Below are 17122 nucleotides of genomic sequence, written 5' to 3'. Positions count from 1 at the left end.
TCCATACTGTATCTCCAAATAAACAATAAAATAAATTTGCACTGGCAGGAAATTTCATTTTAATAAGATCTGGTATTGTTCTTTTCCCCCTTGGGCATTGCACTAAATGGTTAAGGGAAAAAATGCTATTTAATATGTACACTGACAAATGGAGCTCCTTGTCAAACTGCTTTCAGATAACTGAGGATCTTAAGAACTTCATTATACTGATTATTTTAAAAAGCACATAAATTTAAAGACTACTGAAGCAGCCTGCGATTCTGCTTTCAGATGTTGCTTTGTTATTGCAATTATACTTGTAAATTGAACTTTATGCAATGTTGTAAAGTTCACTACAGGGTATTGGTTTGCTGAATTTTCATCAATTCAAACTCGACCAAATTATCACATTTCACCCAGATTAAGAAAAATGTTCTGATTTGATGAAAGTCCATCATTGTGCAGAACAAAGTGTGGTTAATGCAATATAAATGGTGAGTAAACTAAAAGAAATACTACTTTTTCTTTTTAATTATTTTGTGACCTTTGGCTTGCTTAATGACTTGTGAATAGATCATCAATTTTAATGCTGTAAAACATTAACATTAATCTATTTGATGCATTCACATATTTAAGTTTCTAAAGAGTATTCTAATCCTTCAAGAGTTTGGAACTATGAAGGATGGTCTTATTTTAATGTTCATTGTCATTAGTCATGGTGCAACTGCTAGAAGATATTTTATATTTTCAATCTTGTAGAATCCTAGAAATTTGCAGCACAAGGTACTAAAAATGGGCTTTGGGTTAATATCGCTCTTGATCTGTAGCCCAGTAAGTTTAATAGCAGACATTTAAAATGTGATGAGCGTTCTCCTTCAAACACTCTTTCAAGCTGGTGAGTTCCTCATCTCACTGCAATTTGCCCCTCTGATCCCATTACCATTAATATAGTTGAAAAGCTAAAATTTTGTAATAAAAACAAAATTACCAGCTATTGACCTGAAAGGTTAACTTTCTCAAATGCTGTCAATTAACTGAAGCTTTAATGCCGTAGTTAAAAGAAAAAAGTCTTTGTAGTTTACCCTTTTCTCAAAAAAAACATATTGAACCTTACTTGATTTTCCTTTGTTTCAAAGAAAACAGTGCCCATCTTGAATTTCTAAATATACAACAATGGCCATGTCCTTGTAAATCTCAATATTTCTTCCTTCCTGTACTGTGGTAATCAAAACTCCATTTATAACACATTTCATAAAATTGTTGATTCCAACTTCTCCTCTGTGCCTTGGCCAGTGACAGCTGGTTCTCTTAACACCTTTATCTCTTGACCTATTTTTAGAAACTTGTGGATATACATGCCATCTTAACTTGTTCTTTTCTTCCCATACTGTGTGGTTATTGGATGTTCCTTTTCATGTTTAGCCCTTCCAAATACATCACCACAGACATTTCTGGATTGGATTTTATTTGGCAGTCTTGTGCCTTTCTAACTAGCAATTTCTTATAGCCTAGACCTATTACATTTTCTGGTAATGGCAAACTTAATGATCTGTCTAATTGGGTCTAATGATTTGTATATCAGAAGCAAGCTGGCTATTGTGAGCCCTGCAGCTCTCCGTGCATCCTTTCAATTGCTAAAATTCCCATCTAGCATTAACCGTTGTTATCTGCCCCTTAATCACATCTTTCCAGATTTCCAGCATTTGCAGACTTTCTTGTGCTTATGACTTGCTTTTCCATTTTCCTTCAGCTTTTTCTTAATTGATCTGGCATATGGAACCTTATGAAGTACCTCACTAAAATATAAATTGTCAAATGCTCTGCCTTTATTGACACTTTGTGTCATGTTTACTTGTATCCGTAAGACTTGACCTTGTGCTGTCGTTCAGAAATTTTATACGGGTTTTCCTACTAATAGTTGTTGCTTCCTGCTAATGTTATTTGGTTTACTCCTTCTTTTGCTTATTTGTTCGTTATTTGGTGCCAGTGCTTTTATCATTTTCCCCACTTTGAATACACGTGAAGTATTCATTCAATACTTTACATATATTTTGCCTGTACCCCTGAATTCATCCTTCCTCTACATAGCATATCTTGGCAATGGATCTACACCAACTGGTCTTTGAGAATGCCAAGATTAGGGAAATTAAGCCAAACTGAGAATTATCCACAAATTTTACATGACTTGATGTATAATGTTTATTGTTCACTTTTTGTACCAGGGTGTATAGGAAATGGCATTTCAACTAAATTGAATTTATTATGCAAGAACAAATAATACTGCTTAGAAAGATATTTCCAAATTTTGTGTTTAGCCAACTTAAGACAGTTGCAGCAGTCCTTTACAATTGGGTAGATCAATGGAAGCTCCTGCAGTACTGCTCTGATCATGATCTGGCCCTGATTAAACATGGTACTCTTTGAATGATCGATTTTTTAAAAAAAAATGGAAATTCTAATAAAAGTTAGGATCGACACTTAGTCTGCAACTCAATTGTAATTACAATTTAAAGTTTGGAATCAGGTTTAATATCACTGGCATATGTTGTTTTGCAGCAGCCGTACAGTGTAATACATATAACAAAAGCTACATGTTCCAGTAATTAAAAAAAAGTAGAGCAAAAAAAAGTGAGGTAGAGTACATGGGTTCATTGACCATTCAGAAATCTGATGGCAGAGAGGTATTCCTAAAATGTTGTGTGTATCACCATATTGATGGTAGCAATAAGAGGGCATGGCCTGGATGATGGGGGTCCTTAATGATGAATATAGTCTTTTTGAGGCATCACCTATTTAAGATGTCCTCGATGATGGGGAGTCTAGTGCCCATGATATAGCCTTTTTCAATCCTTTGCAGAGGCCTCTCCATACCAGATGTTCATGTAGCCAGTTAGAAAACTCTCTAGAGTACATGTGTAGAAATTTTCTAGATTATGATGTACCAAGTCTCCTCAGGCTTCTAAAGAAATTTAGCCACTGCCGTGCCTTCTTTGTAATTCCACCATTATGTTGGACCCAGTAAAGATTTTGAAAGATGTTGATGCCCAGGAACTTGAAACTGCTCAGCCTCTCCACTGCTGATTGGTGACTACTGGTGTATGTTCCCATGACTTTTCCTTCCCAAAATCTGCAATTAATTCCTTGGTCTTTTTTACCTTGAGTGCAAGGTTGTTGTTGCAACACCACTCAATCAGCTGGTCTATCTCACTCCTGTCTGTCTCCTCATTAATCATAATCAGGTAACAAACACTAACCACTGAAGCTCCATATGATCATTTTAACCAATGCAGATCTAAATAACTCAAACCTCACTGACCTACCAATTCAGTGCTAGTTTTGCATTTCTGGTGCATGGCTTAGAGCTGTAGATTATTTAACCATGATTATATTTAGTTCTAATTTATTTTAATAGTTGTAATTTATCTCTCACTCCAGCTCTCCATGGGAACCCTAAAGTAAATCTGATCGAAGACACTCCTGTTTATGTGCATCTGATGAGTTTCTAATTCCAAAAGATAATATTGTGAAATACATATTGGTTTAGTAGTGGTATAAATTTAGAACAATTGTAAATTATAGTTTAAACAAACATTCACTGTAGCAAGTGCTCTTAAGACTAAAATATTAAAGTTGATTTGTGAACTGGATTAGTATGTATGAGACCTTGTAGCTTTTGTGTAATTTTATATGTGATCTAAATAACTTGGGGGGGGGGGGGGAAAGAGGGGCACGGAAATTAAGGCTCAAAGTAGCACACAAGTATATTTTCATGTTCAGGCATTGTTTGCTGACTTTATCAACTTGATTCTATTATGTATGAGTAAATTTCAGCAGAACTGTAATAATTTTGTAAAGAAATGGACTAAGTTTGTCATTTAACACCATTAATTTGTTTTGATGACATTTACCAATACAATTTGTTCATATTTGTAAGCATCATGGAAAATATGAAATACAAAACTGCTTTTGTGTGCCTGGGATGGGCAATCCAAATTATACCCCGTGTACTAATGATAGAGTTGGTCAACCTGCTATAAAATATTCTCCAATGGTCTGTTCTTAAGTGTACAATAGAAGTTTTATTGAGATAATCAAATTTTATCTAGAACCAGAATATAGAAAATGAATAACTTAGTGTTAATATGGAACTTTATGAGTTACATTATTTTTATTTTAAGTTTCAAGTCAATATTGAAACAAAACTTTATCAGGATAAAGTTCCCAATTATCAAGATAAAAAATTCCTAGCTTATTTATACCGTTATGCCTCATCAGAAAACATGAAACACTTAATTAGGTCATAGAGAAATGAAGTAATGTTCAGTTCAAGTGCCAGAGATATAACAATATGAAATGCTATGTTTACAGGGCTTGTCATCCCAAAACCAAGCCAATTCGCCGAGTGGGACTGTAGTATAGCTGTCACGTACTGCTTGCAAACCTTCGCTACAGGATAAGAAGTAATGACATTGGAGCCAGGAGCTGGTCTTCAGCCACAGCGCTTTTCAAATTTTATTATAGTGGTGATTTTGTTCGGGATTCTGCTGTGAATTGTGTAGAGCTAACACTGGGGAACAATGACTGAAAACTGTTGACGTGGGTATATCTATTCCACTAACACGGACAACTGCTAGCTCCAAGGACCTGTTCCCTTGGTGTTAGCAGTTTTAAAAATAAACCAAAAACTGTTTTACAAATCTTAACTTTACATCTTTCTTTGGTCTTTTCAGAGTTGATGTAGTTTAATCAAATGTATGGTGAAAATATATTAAAACAAAACTGTTCTATTCACAGTACATCAATTCTGAATTTTTATCTCACTTAAATCCTTTGCACTGAGTTTTTTTTTTGCTTTTCATTTTTAAATTGATATTGGTTGGAAGGCAGCTTGGAACGCTCTCAGTGGAATTGAGTCATTACTTACAGGCTTGAATTTGAGATTCAGGAGATGGATATTGCAATCATAGATTTATATTAAAATAAAGTTGCACTTAATAGTTAAATGCAAGTAGAGAGATACTCATGGGATGTGCAAAAACTCCTGGAACAGGTGTGTTGTGGACAATTTTTTTCCTGTATCTATTATAAACTTTAATATTGTTTCAAATTGAACCAACAATGTACTATATGTATAAATATTGTTCATGTCCTGGAGCAATGATTATTTACTCTAGTTGAAGTTTTGTTTTAATGAAAGTAGTTTCTAATTCAGAAAATTATATACATAATCTGGATATAGTTTTTCTGTTCACTTTGGTTGTAAAAAGAGTACATTTGGCTGTAATTAATTTTGTTGAATTGTTTGGTACAACAGGAAATCTTTGTATTTAAAAAAAAAAATAAAGGTTATATCAGCTGTAGGGTCCTCTATCAGTGAGTATTTTAAATTTCTGAGCTTTGTATTTCTGTGGTTGATGCATCACCAAGGTCCAAAAGTTAGCAGAGGGACCTACTAAATTCCAATTCGTGACAGCTATATTGAGGAATTGGTTGATGTATTTCCTTTTGTGGGTTAGAATTGCTGGATCATGACAGACCTTCATTATTGTAAGAAATTTAGGATGTGCCAAATGTTTTACATTTGTCATAGTCTAATTAGGAATTGCTCTAGGTTGGGTTATGTTGCATCATTATAAATTTGCTGTACATATTGATGCTTATTTCTTGGAAGAATGTAAAAGTACAGGCAAAGCTTGAATAAATACCTTGCGTACTTCTTGATTCATTTTTATTTTACTTGGGTCTTTTTAACATGTATTTTAAAATCTACACAATTAAAATTAAGCTTTTTGGGATGAACTTTTGTTCACTTTTGCCAAGTACAAAAATTGAATTCACTATGATTTTCTAGTATTGATGCTTCTGGCAGGCCCATTTATAATTTCACTTCAATGAAAACTGACAAACATCTACACTAATTTACTGCTGTATCAAATGGAAAGTTGGAGCCAGATGCATAGTCCAGTGAATAATAATAATCAGATGTAATGTGTGAACTGGTGATTGTAAATTAATGTGTGCCTGAGCAGCAGAGTTAACATCTTCTAAATACCTCCTCTTTTAAAACTAGGTTTGTAAAACAAAATTATTCAAATGTGAAAGCATTTCTACTGTTTTGCTGTTAACCATTTAAATTTAGGTTCAGAAATGTTTCAAAAATTAAATTTTTGCTTAAAATATTTAAAACAAGGCATTTTGAAATGAATACTATGTCATTTTTTAATTGATTTTCTCATTTAGTGTAAAGCAATTGTTAAAGCATTTCTTGTTAATCTCCATCACTAACAAATTCTGGGCTGTAAAATGGTAATGCCTCAGACATTGCTTGGACCAAATGGGATGAATGAATTTCTTTTTTTCCTGGAAAATTAGTTTTTTTAAAGTTCTCAATGACATTCTTGTGTTTTTTTTAAAAAAGTTAGTGTGCTATGTTTGATTCTTGCATCAGATATTTTTGGTTATTGCACTTTGCAAAGATAATTTTAACTATTTGTGGCTCTGGGAGTAAAATTAAATACAAGTTTGCCTTTGTTTAATTTTTTAAATGGCTTGCATAAAGTGCAAATTTCAAAATGATTAATGAGTTAATAACCACTAATATCTGAATTTTAGTTACTTACTGTGGTTTTTTCTTTTCCTTGAAAGTTCTTCAAAATCGGAGCTTGGGACCTAATAGTGGGGGGAGAAAACTGATTTATAATATATTTAAGACAATCTCTAGCCAACAGTTTTTGAATATCTTTTACCAACATAAGTCCAGTAAGAAGGCCTTCATCTAACAACAACATTCATTAAAAGAGGTCAGTATAATTGTGGGCATAAAATATTACTAGCAAAGAACAGTTCACAAAATTAAAATTCTAGTGTGCAGAATGCAAAACACTTTATGCTAATTCTTTTGACTATGTAATATTTTGCTGACAGCAGGAATGCTCAACACTGAGGGCTGTTCTGCATGATAGTATGTTGGGTCCCTATCTGAATTCTACAGGTTTCAAGTTTTTCCAGGTTAAAAATAATGACTTGTTCATTTTCTTGATTTTTCTATGTCATCTCAGTTCATGAGTTTGATATATAATACTTTCCTCGTTGTGTGCTTTCTTCTATTCCAGGATGTCTTCCATCCTGTGTGGCTTTTTCTGTGTCCTCCTGTTGCACAAACCTAAAACCTTTCATATATACTTGAGATCAAAAGTCTGGCAAGTTAATGCTCTCTTCACAAAAATATAGGCATGCATAATGGGGAAACCCATGAGATATCAATATAAATATCTCTTGAAAAAAATGACCTTGCTCTATATTAGAAGGGTTTTGATGTATGACACGATAATCAGGATACACAACTGTTCCTCCCTCCCCATCATCATCAACACTGATGCCCCTAGGGCTGTGTGCTGAGCCCACTGCTGTCAACTTTGCTCACGTGACTGCAAGGTCAAGCGCCTGAGTAATCACATTGTCAAGTTCACCAATAATGCAACAGTGTTGGGGCTCATCAACAATGATGAGACAGTCCACAGGAGGTCGAAAAACTCGAGGCATGGGCAAGCCAAGTAAAAACGGATAGTCAAAACTGCCCAACGCATCACTGGCACCAATCTACCTGCCATCAACAACATGTATATTCAAAGGTGCAGTAACACCTCCACCCGGTAACCCACCCTTCCACGCCCCCAACTACTGATCGTTTCCTGCCAGCCACCTCATTACAGACACTCCTGTGACTAGCATCAATTTATGGATGTATTATTTTATATAAAAACTCTCATACACTTATTTTTTAAAAATTGTTATTATGTTCTTTATCTTATGTGTTTTTTTGTGTTGCTTTGGATCAGGAGTAACAGTTTTCTCCTTTATAGTTGTGTACAGGAAATGACAACTATCTTGAATTTATTCTGAGGGTTATCCTTTACTCATGGCAACCTATCAAAATAGTTTAAGCAGCTATTGAGATGCTGGTAAATATATCAAAAGCCATTAAGTAAGCATGTCAATTGCTTTGAGGTTTAAGAAAGATGTCTGTAGTATTAAGAGATGTTGATATATTAAGAGATCAAAGTTGGATATTAATCTATTTCGGCTACTCTTAAGGGGCAGTCTGCATCAACTATCTGGAAAAATTCTGTACAACTGCAGTAGGAACCTTCCATCAGAGTGGAGCAAGAGTAATTAGCCTTGACATTCTGAATATACAAGAGCTTTACCTACAAATTCTTAATGTGTTCACAAATATGAATTTAAGCCATTTTCTTTTCCAGAGCTATTTTAATCAGTCTATTGACTCCATTTTCTTTGAAATTAAGTTTAAAAAGTTTTATCAAAATGGCTGCCAAAACTAATCATTTTTGATTTGTTTTTAAAAGTAAGAACTGATTTTGAACAAATTAACAGTACTTGATATATATGAGCTAATGTACCAAAGTATATCTTGTGGAATTCATCCAGATCTACAGTTTATTTTCACCTTACATGATCTAATTGCTCTAAGTTAGGAAATTATGTTTGTCAATATACTAAATATCTATGTAATTTAATATAGTATTTAAAATTAAATATCTGCAAACTTTTCAATCTGTATAACTTAGCTTTAATCACATTTTTTTTGGATTTAACGGATAACCATGGAGAGAAATTACTGAATCTTGTTTCCTATGACCAAAATGCAGAACTACTAGGTTCTAGTACCTAGTAGGTACTGCATGTAACTTGGAAATTAATAATTATTGTAGAATTTGAGTGCCTGTATGTTGAAATGAAATACTACCAGTCTTTTTGACATGGTGTACATGAACATAAATTAGTAAAAACTATCTGTGCTTAATAAAATAGAACAACAGCCCATTTATATCTTAAGGTAGAAAATTAAAATCCTCTTATTTAGTCTATTTAGTGTGAGAATAAAAAATTGTACCAGCTTTTAACTGTTTGTGGCATGCTAAATCATTTGATTCAACATATAATTAATATAAAAGGATTTTAAAACGTTGAATATTAATTCTTGTGCTAGAACTCAGAATTGTTGAAAAGAAACTTCTACTTCTATTTTTTAAGGAGATTGTAACACACCAACACTACATGTAATACATTGAGTGTTTGATATTACCCAAACAAAATTTACAAGCAAGGAATAGATGGATTTAATTTCATGTAAATCTTAAACATACGTTTGACAATCAGTTACAAATGTATTACTTTCTTTGCTGTATTTTAAAAATGAGTTAAACAAATTAAAATAGAAGAGTCCCTGGTTAATAAAAACATCATGTTCTCCACTGCCTCTTTCTCCAATTCACCATCACTACCAATTTAAAAATATTTAAATTTTTAACAAGTTTATTAATATTGCAATTTGAACATATTGATTCTTATGGAAGCTTTCTCTTTTAACTGTTTCAGTTAATTAAGAATGCAGACTTGGCATAGTGAAAATGGATTTTGTTAATTCTATAAATCTAGTGCATTCTATTTGTTACTTTATGTTTCTACAGTCTTAAACACCATGGTACTCCCAATATTTAATTCTAAATTCTCAAATTCCATTTCTGGCTTGATATTGTTTCTCAACTTGGCAGAATGAACGACTTCACAATTTACATTTAAAGGAAAAACAGTATAATTTAGAACATAGAACATTGGCCCTTTGGCCCACAATGGTGTGCTGACCATGTGACCTACTCTGAAAACTGCCCAGAGTTACTCTACTACATATCCCTCTATTTTTCTAAGCTCCACATACCTAAGAGTCTCTTAAAAGACCCTTAGGTCTTTTTAGACCTTAGGACCCTTAAAAGACCTCTACCGCTGTCACTAGCCGTGCATTCCACATACCCACCACTCTGCGTGTGGAAAAACTTCTGACATCCCCTCTGTACCTACAAGCACCTTAAAACTATGCCCCCTTGTGTTAGCTATGTCAGCCCTGGGGAAAAGCCTCTGGCTAGCCACACGATCAATACCTCTCATCAGCTTAAACACCTCCAAAAGGTCATTTCTCATCTTCTGTCGCTCCAAGGAGAAAAGGCCAAGTTCACTCAACGTATTACCATAAGCCACACTCTCCATCCAGGCAACATCCTTGTAAATCTCCTCTGCACTCTCTCTATAGTATCCACATCTCTAGACGTGCCTTTCATACTGGAAATCTGAAATTTTAAAAAGTATTCAATAGGCCGGGCAGCATTTGTTGAAAGAGAAACAGATTCAGTTTAATGACCCATTTCACTAAACAAAATAGATCAGTCTCTGGATCTTTCAAGTTCTTGTGATTTAAAAGATCTGGTAGTGCATCCATTAAAGTTGGTGATTTAAATGAAATATTTTGAGCATTGCAATTAACTCCAAGATATGCACAAGTTGATTTCAGTTTTATTATTTGAGGGCTTGTGGAATATACAATTGTCTCTGACAACTGCAGTCATCATCCAGAATTTTCTTTGTTTTTATCTGGATAATAATCATCTGCTGTTTCTGAAAGCTATAATGTTACTTTCTAGAAAAACTGGCAAAATATAAAGTTTAAAGGTGCGGAATTGCTGTCATCAAGTGCTAAACATGCATGAATAAAGGTTGTACAGGCCCACAATCCCTTATCCGAAATTCTGAAATCCAAAAAGCTCCGAAAACTGAAGTTTTTGTGCCAAAAGCTGACATCACTCAGGTGTGACGTGGCAGCACTAGCAGAGGCCGCCAAACGTCAGTCGAGGCTCAGCGCTGGTACTGGTTACACGTGCATTTGCTGTTCACTGATATCTTGTGTTCACTGTTGACTTTGTGTTTAATTTCACTGTGAAAATGTCAAAAAGAGCTGCAGGTACCCCTATGGGTAACAATGAGAAAAAGAGAAGGAAGCATCTATCATTATCAGTAACACAGAAGTGGAGTTATTGCAGAAACTTGATCGTGGTGTGTCTGTGTGGCGTCTTACTGAAGAATATGGTGTCGGAACTACAACTGTATATGACTTAAAGAAACAGAAAGACAAGTTACTGAATTTTATAGTGACAGTGAAGTTCTACATTTATTCCAATAAGTCATTTACCATGTGTTTGATTCCGTTTGTTTGAAGCTGTATATTTTTGTTTTATTGAATGTTTTTGTTGGAAATAAAATACTTGTCATTATTCCCTAAACCATAGAGAATAACAACTACTTACATAGCATTTACGTTGTATTAGGTATTATAAGTACTATGATTTAAAGTATACAGGAGTCTGTGCGTAGGTCTGGAGCTCTGCCGGGTCCTAAAGTCCACTCGCACTGAGGCAGGTTAAATAAGGGACTTGAGCATACATGTTTTTTTGTATCCACGGGGGGTCCTGGAACCAAGAAGGAGGGATTCTGAAATCCAAAAAATTCTGAATTCCAAAATGCAACTGGCCCCAAGGATTTCGGATAAGGGATTGTGGACCTGTAGTAGATCCTTTATTTAGATTCCATATTCCACAATACTTCCTATATCTTTTGATTTCAAATGTCTATTGATCTCATTCTTTGCATTTACTCAACTACTTATCACTCACTACCCCCTCGGCAGAGAATTTAAAACTATATGCAGTTTCCTAGGTGGAATCTAATCATAGTTGTATTAAATGGCATTTGTTGCACCTGCCAGAAAACTGAGTTATTTACAAGGACACCAGGCTTCTTTGAGTACCAACGTTTGGCTATCATCTCTTACAAAGTGGACGTTTGTTCTTTTTCACACAATATTCTATTTGTTACATCTTTACATGCTTGTTTGTATTTTGCAATCTTTTTACATGCACCTTTTCATAGATGTCATCCCTAACTAGCAGTCTTTGAAATGTCACACTTGGATTGCAAATCTCACTGTTTCTTCTTCTTTGAGCTTCAGCAAATTATGATAAATTATCATTTACCAAGCTCCATCTGCACTATTTGTTCCTATTTTGCTCACCTAGTTTTTCTTGAATGTTTGTTCACTGGGACTTAAACATATTCTCTTGTATTAAATTTGATTGTAATCCTCACTATGTAAAGTACTTACATTTTGTAAAGAAAGTTTCATAAAATGTTAATTAAAAACTTTTTTATGCCCATAAGATTACATGACTTTGCTTTTGCAATATTTCCAGCAGTGGTACTCAAATAGCTGCTAGTGAGGATGTATCTCTGAAAATAGATTTTGAGCTTTGATGTTCCAGCTGGCATAAAATACCTTCTACACACTTTTCTGATCCCATGTTCAATGGGTACATCAAAGGTTATTGTGAGTGCTTGGATAACAAACTACATTTTAACGTTACACAAATCATTAAAACAACATACAACATTGATTATTTTCTTTTATTTAATGATACAGCATGGTAACAGGCTCTTCTGGCCCTACAAACCTGCACTGCCCAATTACACCCATGTGAGTAAATAACCTGCAAACCCCTATGCTTTTGGAATGTGGGAAGAACAGAGTATCCAGAGGAAATTCATGTGGTCCTGGGAATGTACCAACTCCTTAGACTGCTGGAACTGAACCCAGGTTGCTGATGCCGTGACAACATTGTTAACTACTGTGCTGCTCAAAAGGAAATAAAAGCAGCATTTTTATATTTTAAAATGCTTAGCTGAATACTAATTAGATAATGCAATTATGGAAGTTATTGGATTTAATACTCAAATGAAAACTGAACATAGTGGTATCCATTTAATTAGGCCATCGGTTATTTGGGGCAACTTTTAAAGAACAAAAACTAATTGAGAAACTAGCCGGGATTCCCTTAGTATATTTAGGGCACTATGCTGCTTAACTGGGGCAGGAGGCTTTTGCTGTACAGTTTTTAACTAGCATCACTCGCATGTACTTGCATTGTTATGCAATACACTGCTTCGAGGGAACAGATTTTAAACAGCGTCAGTTGTATGTGTTTGTGTTCAAAAAGCAGCGATGTTTGTCACTGATAGTTGCCAAGAAATAAGCAGTAAGACAATTCAGAACCATTTTGCTCAATATAGTTTCAAGCAACTGGCTGGAAGAGAAAATGACAAAATTTCACTACTTAAAGTTAGGAACTACAGTGTATTGAAGGTATGGACAATCATCTTGAATGTTGCAATGAAAATGAAAATTTGGAGGATGCACTGGTCGACAACATTCTATGAAGCCAGTCCTTTATCTGTATCAGATGTCTGCACTGATTTTGTTCATTTACAGCAAAAGAATGTAATGCAGGGGAATTCCTCTGTGAATAAGTATTAGGAACTAAAGCAGTTTTATTGTGCTGTAGTAGTATCAGTGGTGTTTTAATTTGTTCTGTAATTCACTTAAATACATAATTTGTTTCTCGGTTTATCTTTTTGAAACTTTGGCATTTCGGCTAATTGAGGCAGCTACTTAATTGGATCAAAATGTGCTGGACCCAATATGCCCTAATTAACTGGAATCCACTGTATTGAATTAATTTTGGAATTGTCACCACTAGAGAACACATCTTCCAAAGGAAGTCTGCTGCCACACATCTCATTCTGTCAGTTTCTCTTATATTTAAATAATTAGTTTGAGAGAAATGACAGAAATGGTCAAACTGTCAGTGCTTACCCCTCCAAAAAAGACAAAAGAAAATGTATACGCTATATGATAAATATAAATTTATTGAAGAACATATTCCAAAAAGCATATTAAATTGTATTAAAACTATTTGTAAATGTGGTGTATGTTTGTTTTAAAAAATTATGCTGTAGTACACCAATGTTTCCTATATATGATCTACTTTGTTCATTGGTATGATTGCCACTTTGTAGAGAAAAAATGTTGAGGCAACAGTAAACTAACATACTGAATGTCAGAATTTGGCCCAAGATAAAAATTTCTTTGCAACAGTCAAAAATTAATTTTATGAAAATATAAGCATGTTAAGTGTTACTACTTTAAATGAAATTTTTCTGTCAGAGTGATGATTTCTGACTGGTGATATGCAAGTTCCTGCTCCATGTTGGATAGGCATAGACTTCTCAGAAGAATGTTTATGACTCTAAATATTACGGTAATTCACATCTCAGCTTTTGATCAGTAAATAAGGAAGTCTACCTTCTGTTATCTAAAAATGTAAATAGTTTGAAAATAAAGCCAATTTTTAGATTAAAATATGTCATTTTGTTTATAGCTTTTCTATTTAAAAAAATTATTTTCTACCATTGTGAACAAACTTTGAGCTGGTGTATCACTTGATTAAAACCTGAAGTTAGAAAATGGCACAAACCCAATGGTTGACCTGTAATTTAGAAGACAAATATGGTCTTCTGAAACATTTTAAAAAAACATTACAAGAATTCTGTGAAAAGGAATGGTTATTGAATACTCTTGAATCATAATTGTTCTCAGTAGCCATCTCTTTTTCTTTATGTAGAAGGTAAATTGTAACATTTTGCCGTAGATTTCCGTTGTTCTGGACACTACAAATAAATGAAAACTTGAGAATGAATACAACAGCAAAACCATGAACTGTACTTTTTTTCTGACATCTAATCTAGAAAATAAAAAAGACATAATATACTAATGCTTATTTTTAAACATTTAGGAGCTATTATTCTGGGATATCAAAATGATTCCTAATTTTATTTAATTATTAATTTTTAAATACATTAGTGTTGCTATTCAAAAGCCTGTATGATTTAAATGAAAATTAAAATAAAACCATTTCCAGTCCCATGTTCATTACTAAAAACAAAGCTAGATAATTTTCATAAGAAAAATAAATTTGCTATTACCGGTATATCAATACATACCATGGATCAGTAAATCCTGACTATGACACAAATGGTTTGTTTAGCCTCCTATAGTAGGGTCATGCTATCAGTCTCATTTTCCTGTAGCCCTGCAAACTCTTCTCTCTTATACTTTAGCTCCCCTCCTTTCTTGCATTTAGTGGTAACTTACAATGGGTCAGGATCATACTTGATGTCTGGAGCTGTAATGCAGCAGTGTTAACTGCCTTGAAATTACTGGGTAAAGAACATTACATAAGTCTTGATGCACTTTATTGAGGTTGGAAGTTCTTCACTTGGTGTTCGTTGTATTTTTTCAATGAAAATTACATTACAGAAAATATAATTTGTATTTATAAGTACTCTTGTAATATTCCTGGGCCCTTGCAACCCAATTAGATAAATTTTGCATAAGAACTATGTAAGGAATGGAAATCAAAGCTTGGTGAAGGAGATTAATTTTCAGCTTTGCCTTTGATAGCGGTTTTGAGGGAAGTATCCTCAGGACTAGGTAACAAGGCATGACATCCAATGGGGGAGGGCAGTGGAATCAGAGAAGTACAGCAGAGCAAAAAGGGGCCCAGAGATTAGAAGGCTGTGGGGTGATGGGGTGCTTAGTGGTGGTTTCACAGAGATGAGTGATGAGGACATTAAGTAATTTGAAAATACGGATGACAATGTTAAAATAAATTCCTGTATCAGGATGAATTGATACAGCAGGAGTGCAAGAATCATGCCAATTTAGCATATGGATAATAGTCTTTGAAACAGAAGTGTATGGAGATGAGTAGCTGCTAGGACAACAATGAAATAGCCAATTTAAGATTACAAAGATATTAAGTGTAAAGGTTAGTGAGGCAAGACAGACAATCAAATTATGGAAGTGAAGGTCTTTGTTAGGAAAGAATATGGGGCCAGGAACACATTACAGGATAGTCAAGGACCCATGGTTCTGAATCCCACGGATAAGGCCACAGAAAATAACATTTAGTAGCTGGGCTCAGAAGAGAATGGCTTTTGTCTTAATAATATTAAATAATGAAATATATTTTAAAATATGTGATTATTTATTATAGAGTATTGAACAAAGTTAATAAGTCAAGAAGCAGCGAAAGGGATGAGAGCTCTGCATAGTAGAACTCCAGTCACTGCAGTAATTAGTAAAAGAAAGGCAAGGATAGATCCTAGATGAACCCCAAAATCACTGCTGTGTGAGTGGGAGATAAAGACAATGCAGACGATTCTCTGCATGCAAAATGAGGCAAGTTAACAAATCAGGCTAGCACAATCAAAAGTGGATGACTGCATAGAAGCATTGTTAAAGGCCATTCAGAGGGGAGGGGCTGGTGGGTTAGTTTGCTACCGTCATATTAGGAAGGTTTTTTTTTTCATTTTAGGAAGTATTTTTTTCCTGTGGCAGGAACTGAAGTTAATGAAGATTGCAAATTAATTATTCCTAAGAGCAACACCATTCTTTTTGGGCCCAGCTACTAAATGTCACCTTGTGACCTTACCTGAAGCTTCTCCAAATAATTTACAACCATAGGCCTCTTACTTCAACCTGAGCTGAGTCCCAACCCCATACTCTTTCCCAAGGAATTCATTTCAGCTCCTCCAAATAGAAAATGATTTGTCAGCCCAAGAAAACATCTAGCTGTTTTATTACAATTCAAGGTGTAATCCGTTTGCAACCTGTCTATTCCAAGTTCAATCTAATACTTAATTTTAAATCTGTAATTAACAGTTTAAGCCTTTGCTGTGTACTATTATCACAGTTTGATTTTGTTGTAGTATTTCCCAAATTTTTATTTTGTATCTCGTGATACCTTAAAGCCAAGGGGCCAAAGGTTTTCTTTTCTGTCATTGCTTTTTTTTCTGTTGAATATAAATGAAATCTAGAATGGGCCTTATCCAATTTTGGTGACCAGCTTCTCAAAATTAAACCGTCACTAATGGCATGCTGTTAGTTCTCAATTGAAATATTTGCTTTTACTGCTGTGTCAAAAAGGCAAGAATAATTAAATCTAAGAACTTACTTATATTAAGTTGCAGAGACATGCAGGCTTTAAGGAATTTGTGCAGTGAATTTTGTGGTGGGCCAAAGCACTTAAATAAAATAAAAGATTTAAATTCAACAAAATGCTCAAGGACTCAAATATGGTTTAATGGTCCTCAGCATTTGTAAAGAGGAAGAAATTTTCCATGATTAATGTGATTGCCTCTAAAAAAGAAACACTGCAGTCTGTTGGTGAACAGTATCCATTAAACTATCAAATTTAAAATAATTTGGCTAACAGGGATCATCAGAATAGATATAATTTTAGCAGAATTGACTTCAAGGGACGGAGGGACAAATTAAAAGAAATTTGCTAACCAACCCAAATCTCAGTTAAAAAAAGAAAACTTTAAAATCAGGCTTATT

General features: G+C 34.2%; 2 protein-coding genes across 9 annotated transcripts in view; one reads left to right on the top strand and one right to left on the bottom strand.

The window, feature by feature from the left end:
• wdr20a (WD repeat domain 20a) overlaps window positions 1–5795 on the top strand; it is a 40316-nt gene extending 34521 nt beyond the window's left edge. The window contains exon 4 of one of the 2 annotated variants that reach the window (XM_073039652.1): window positions 4348–5795. In XM_073039652.1, the coding sequence (XP_072895753.1) occupies window positions 4348–4398 (51 nt within the window). In that variant the 3' untranslated portion in view covers window positions 4399–5795. The remainder of the gene's footprint in view (window positions 1–4347) is intronic. The other variant, XM_073039651.1, reaches the window with a different exon arrangement.
• The window catches only part of LOC140724897 (MAPK/MAK/MRK overlapping kinase-like), a 109534-nt gene that overhangs the window by 18257 nt on the left and 74155 nt on the right, over window positions 1–17122 (bottom strand). For 5 of the 7 annotated variants that reach the window (XR_012098209.1, XR_012098208.1, XR_012098211.1 and 2 more), the window contains one exon: window positions 6600–6648. The gene's annotated coding sequence lies outside the window, so the exon portion shown is untranslated. Of the gene's footprint in view, window positions 1–6599; window positions 6649–9781; window positions 10125–12314; window positions 14389–17122 lie in introns of those variants that run through there. The other 2 variants (XM_073039654.1, XM_073039653.1) reach the window with 2 other exon arrangements.

Source organism: Hemitrygon akajei, chromosome 3, assembly GCF_048418815.1.
Source record: "Hemitrygon akajei chromosome 3, sHemAka1.3, whole genome shotgun sequence".
In the NCBI taxonomy this organism is placed as follows: Eukaryota; Metazoa; Chordata; class Chondrichthyes; order Myliobatiformes; family Dasyatidae; genus Hemitrygon; species Hemitrygon akajei.
The sequence above is the reverse complement of the archived record's forward strand: the minus strand, read 5'-3'. Positions and strand labels throughout refer to the sequence as shown.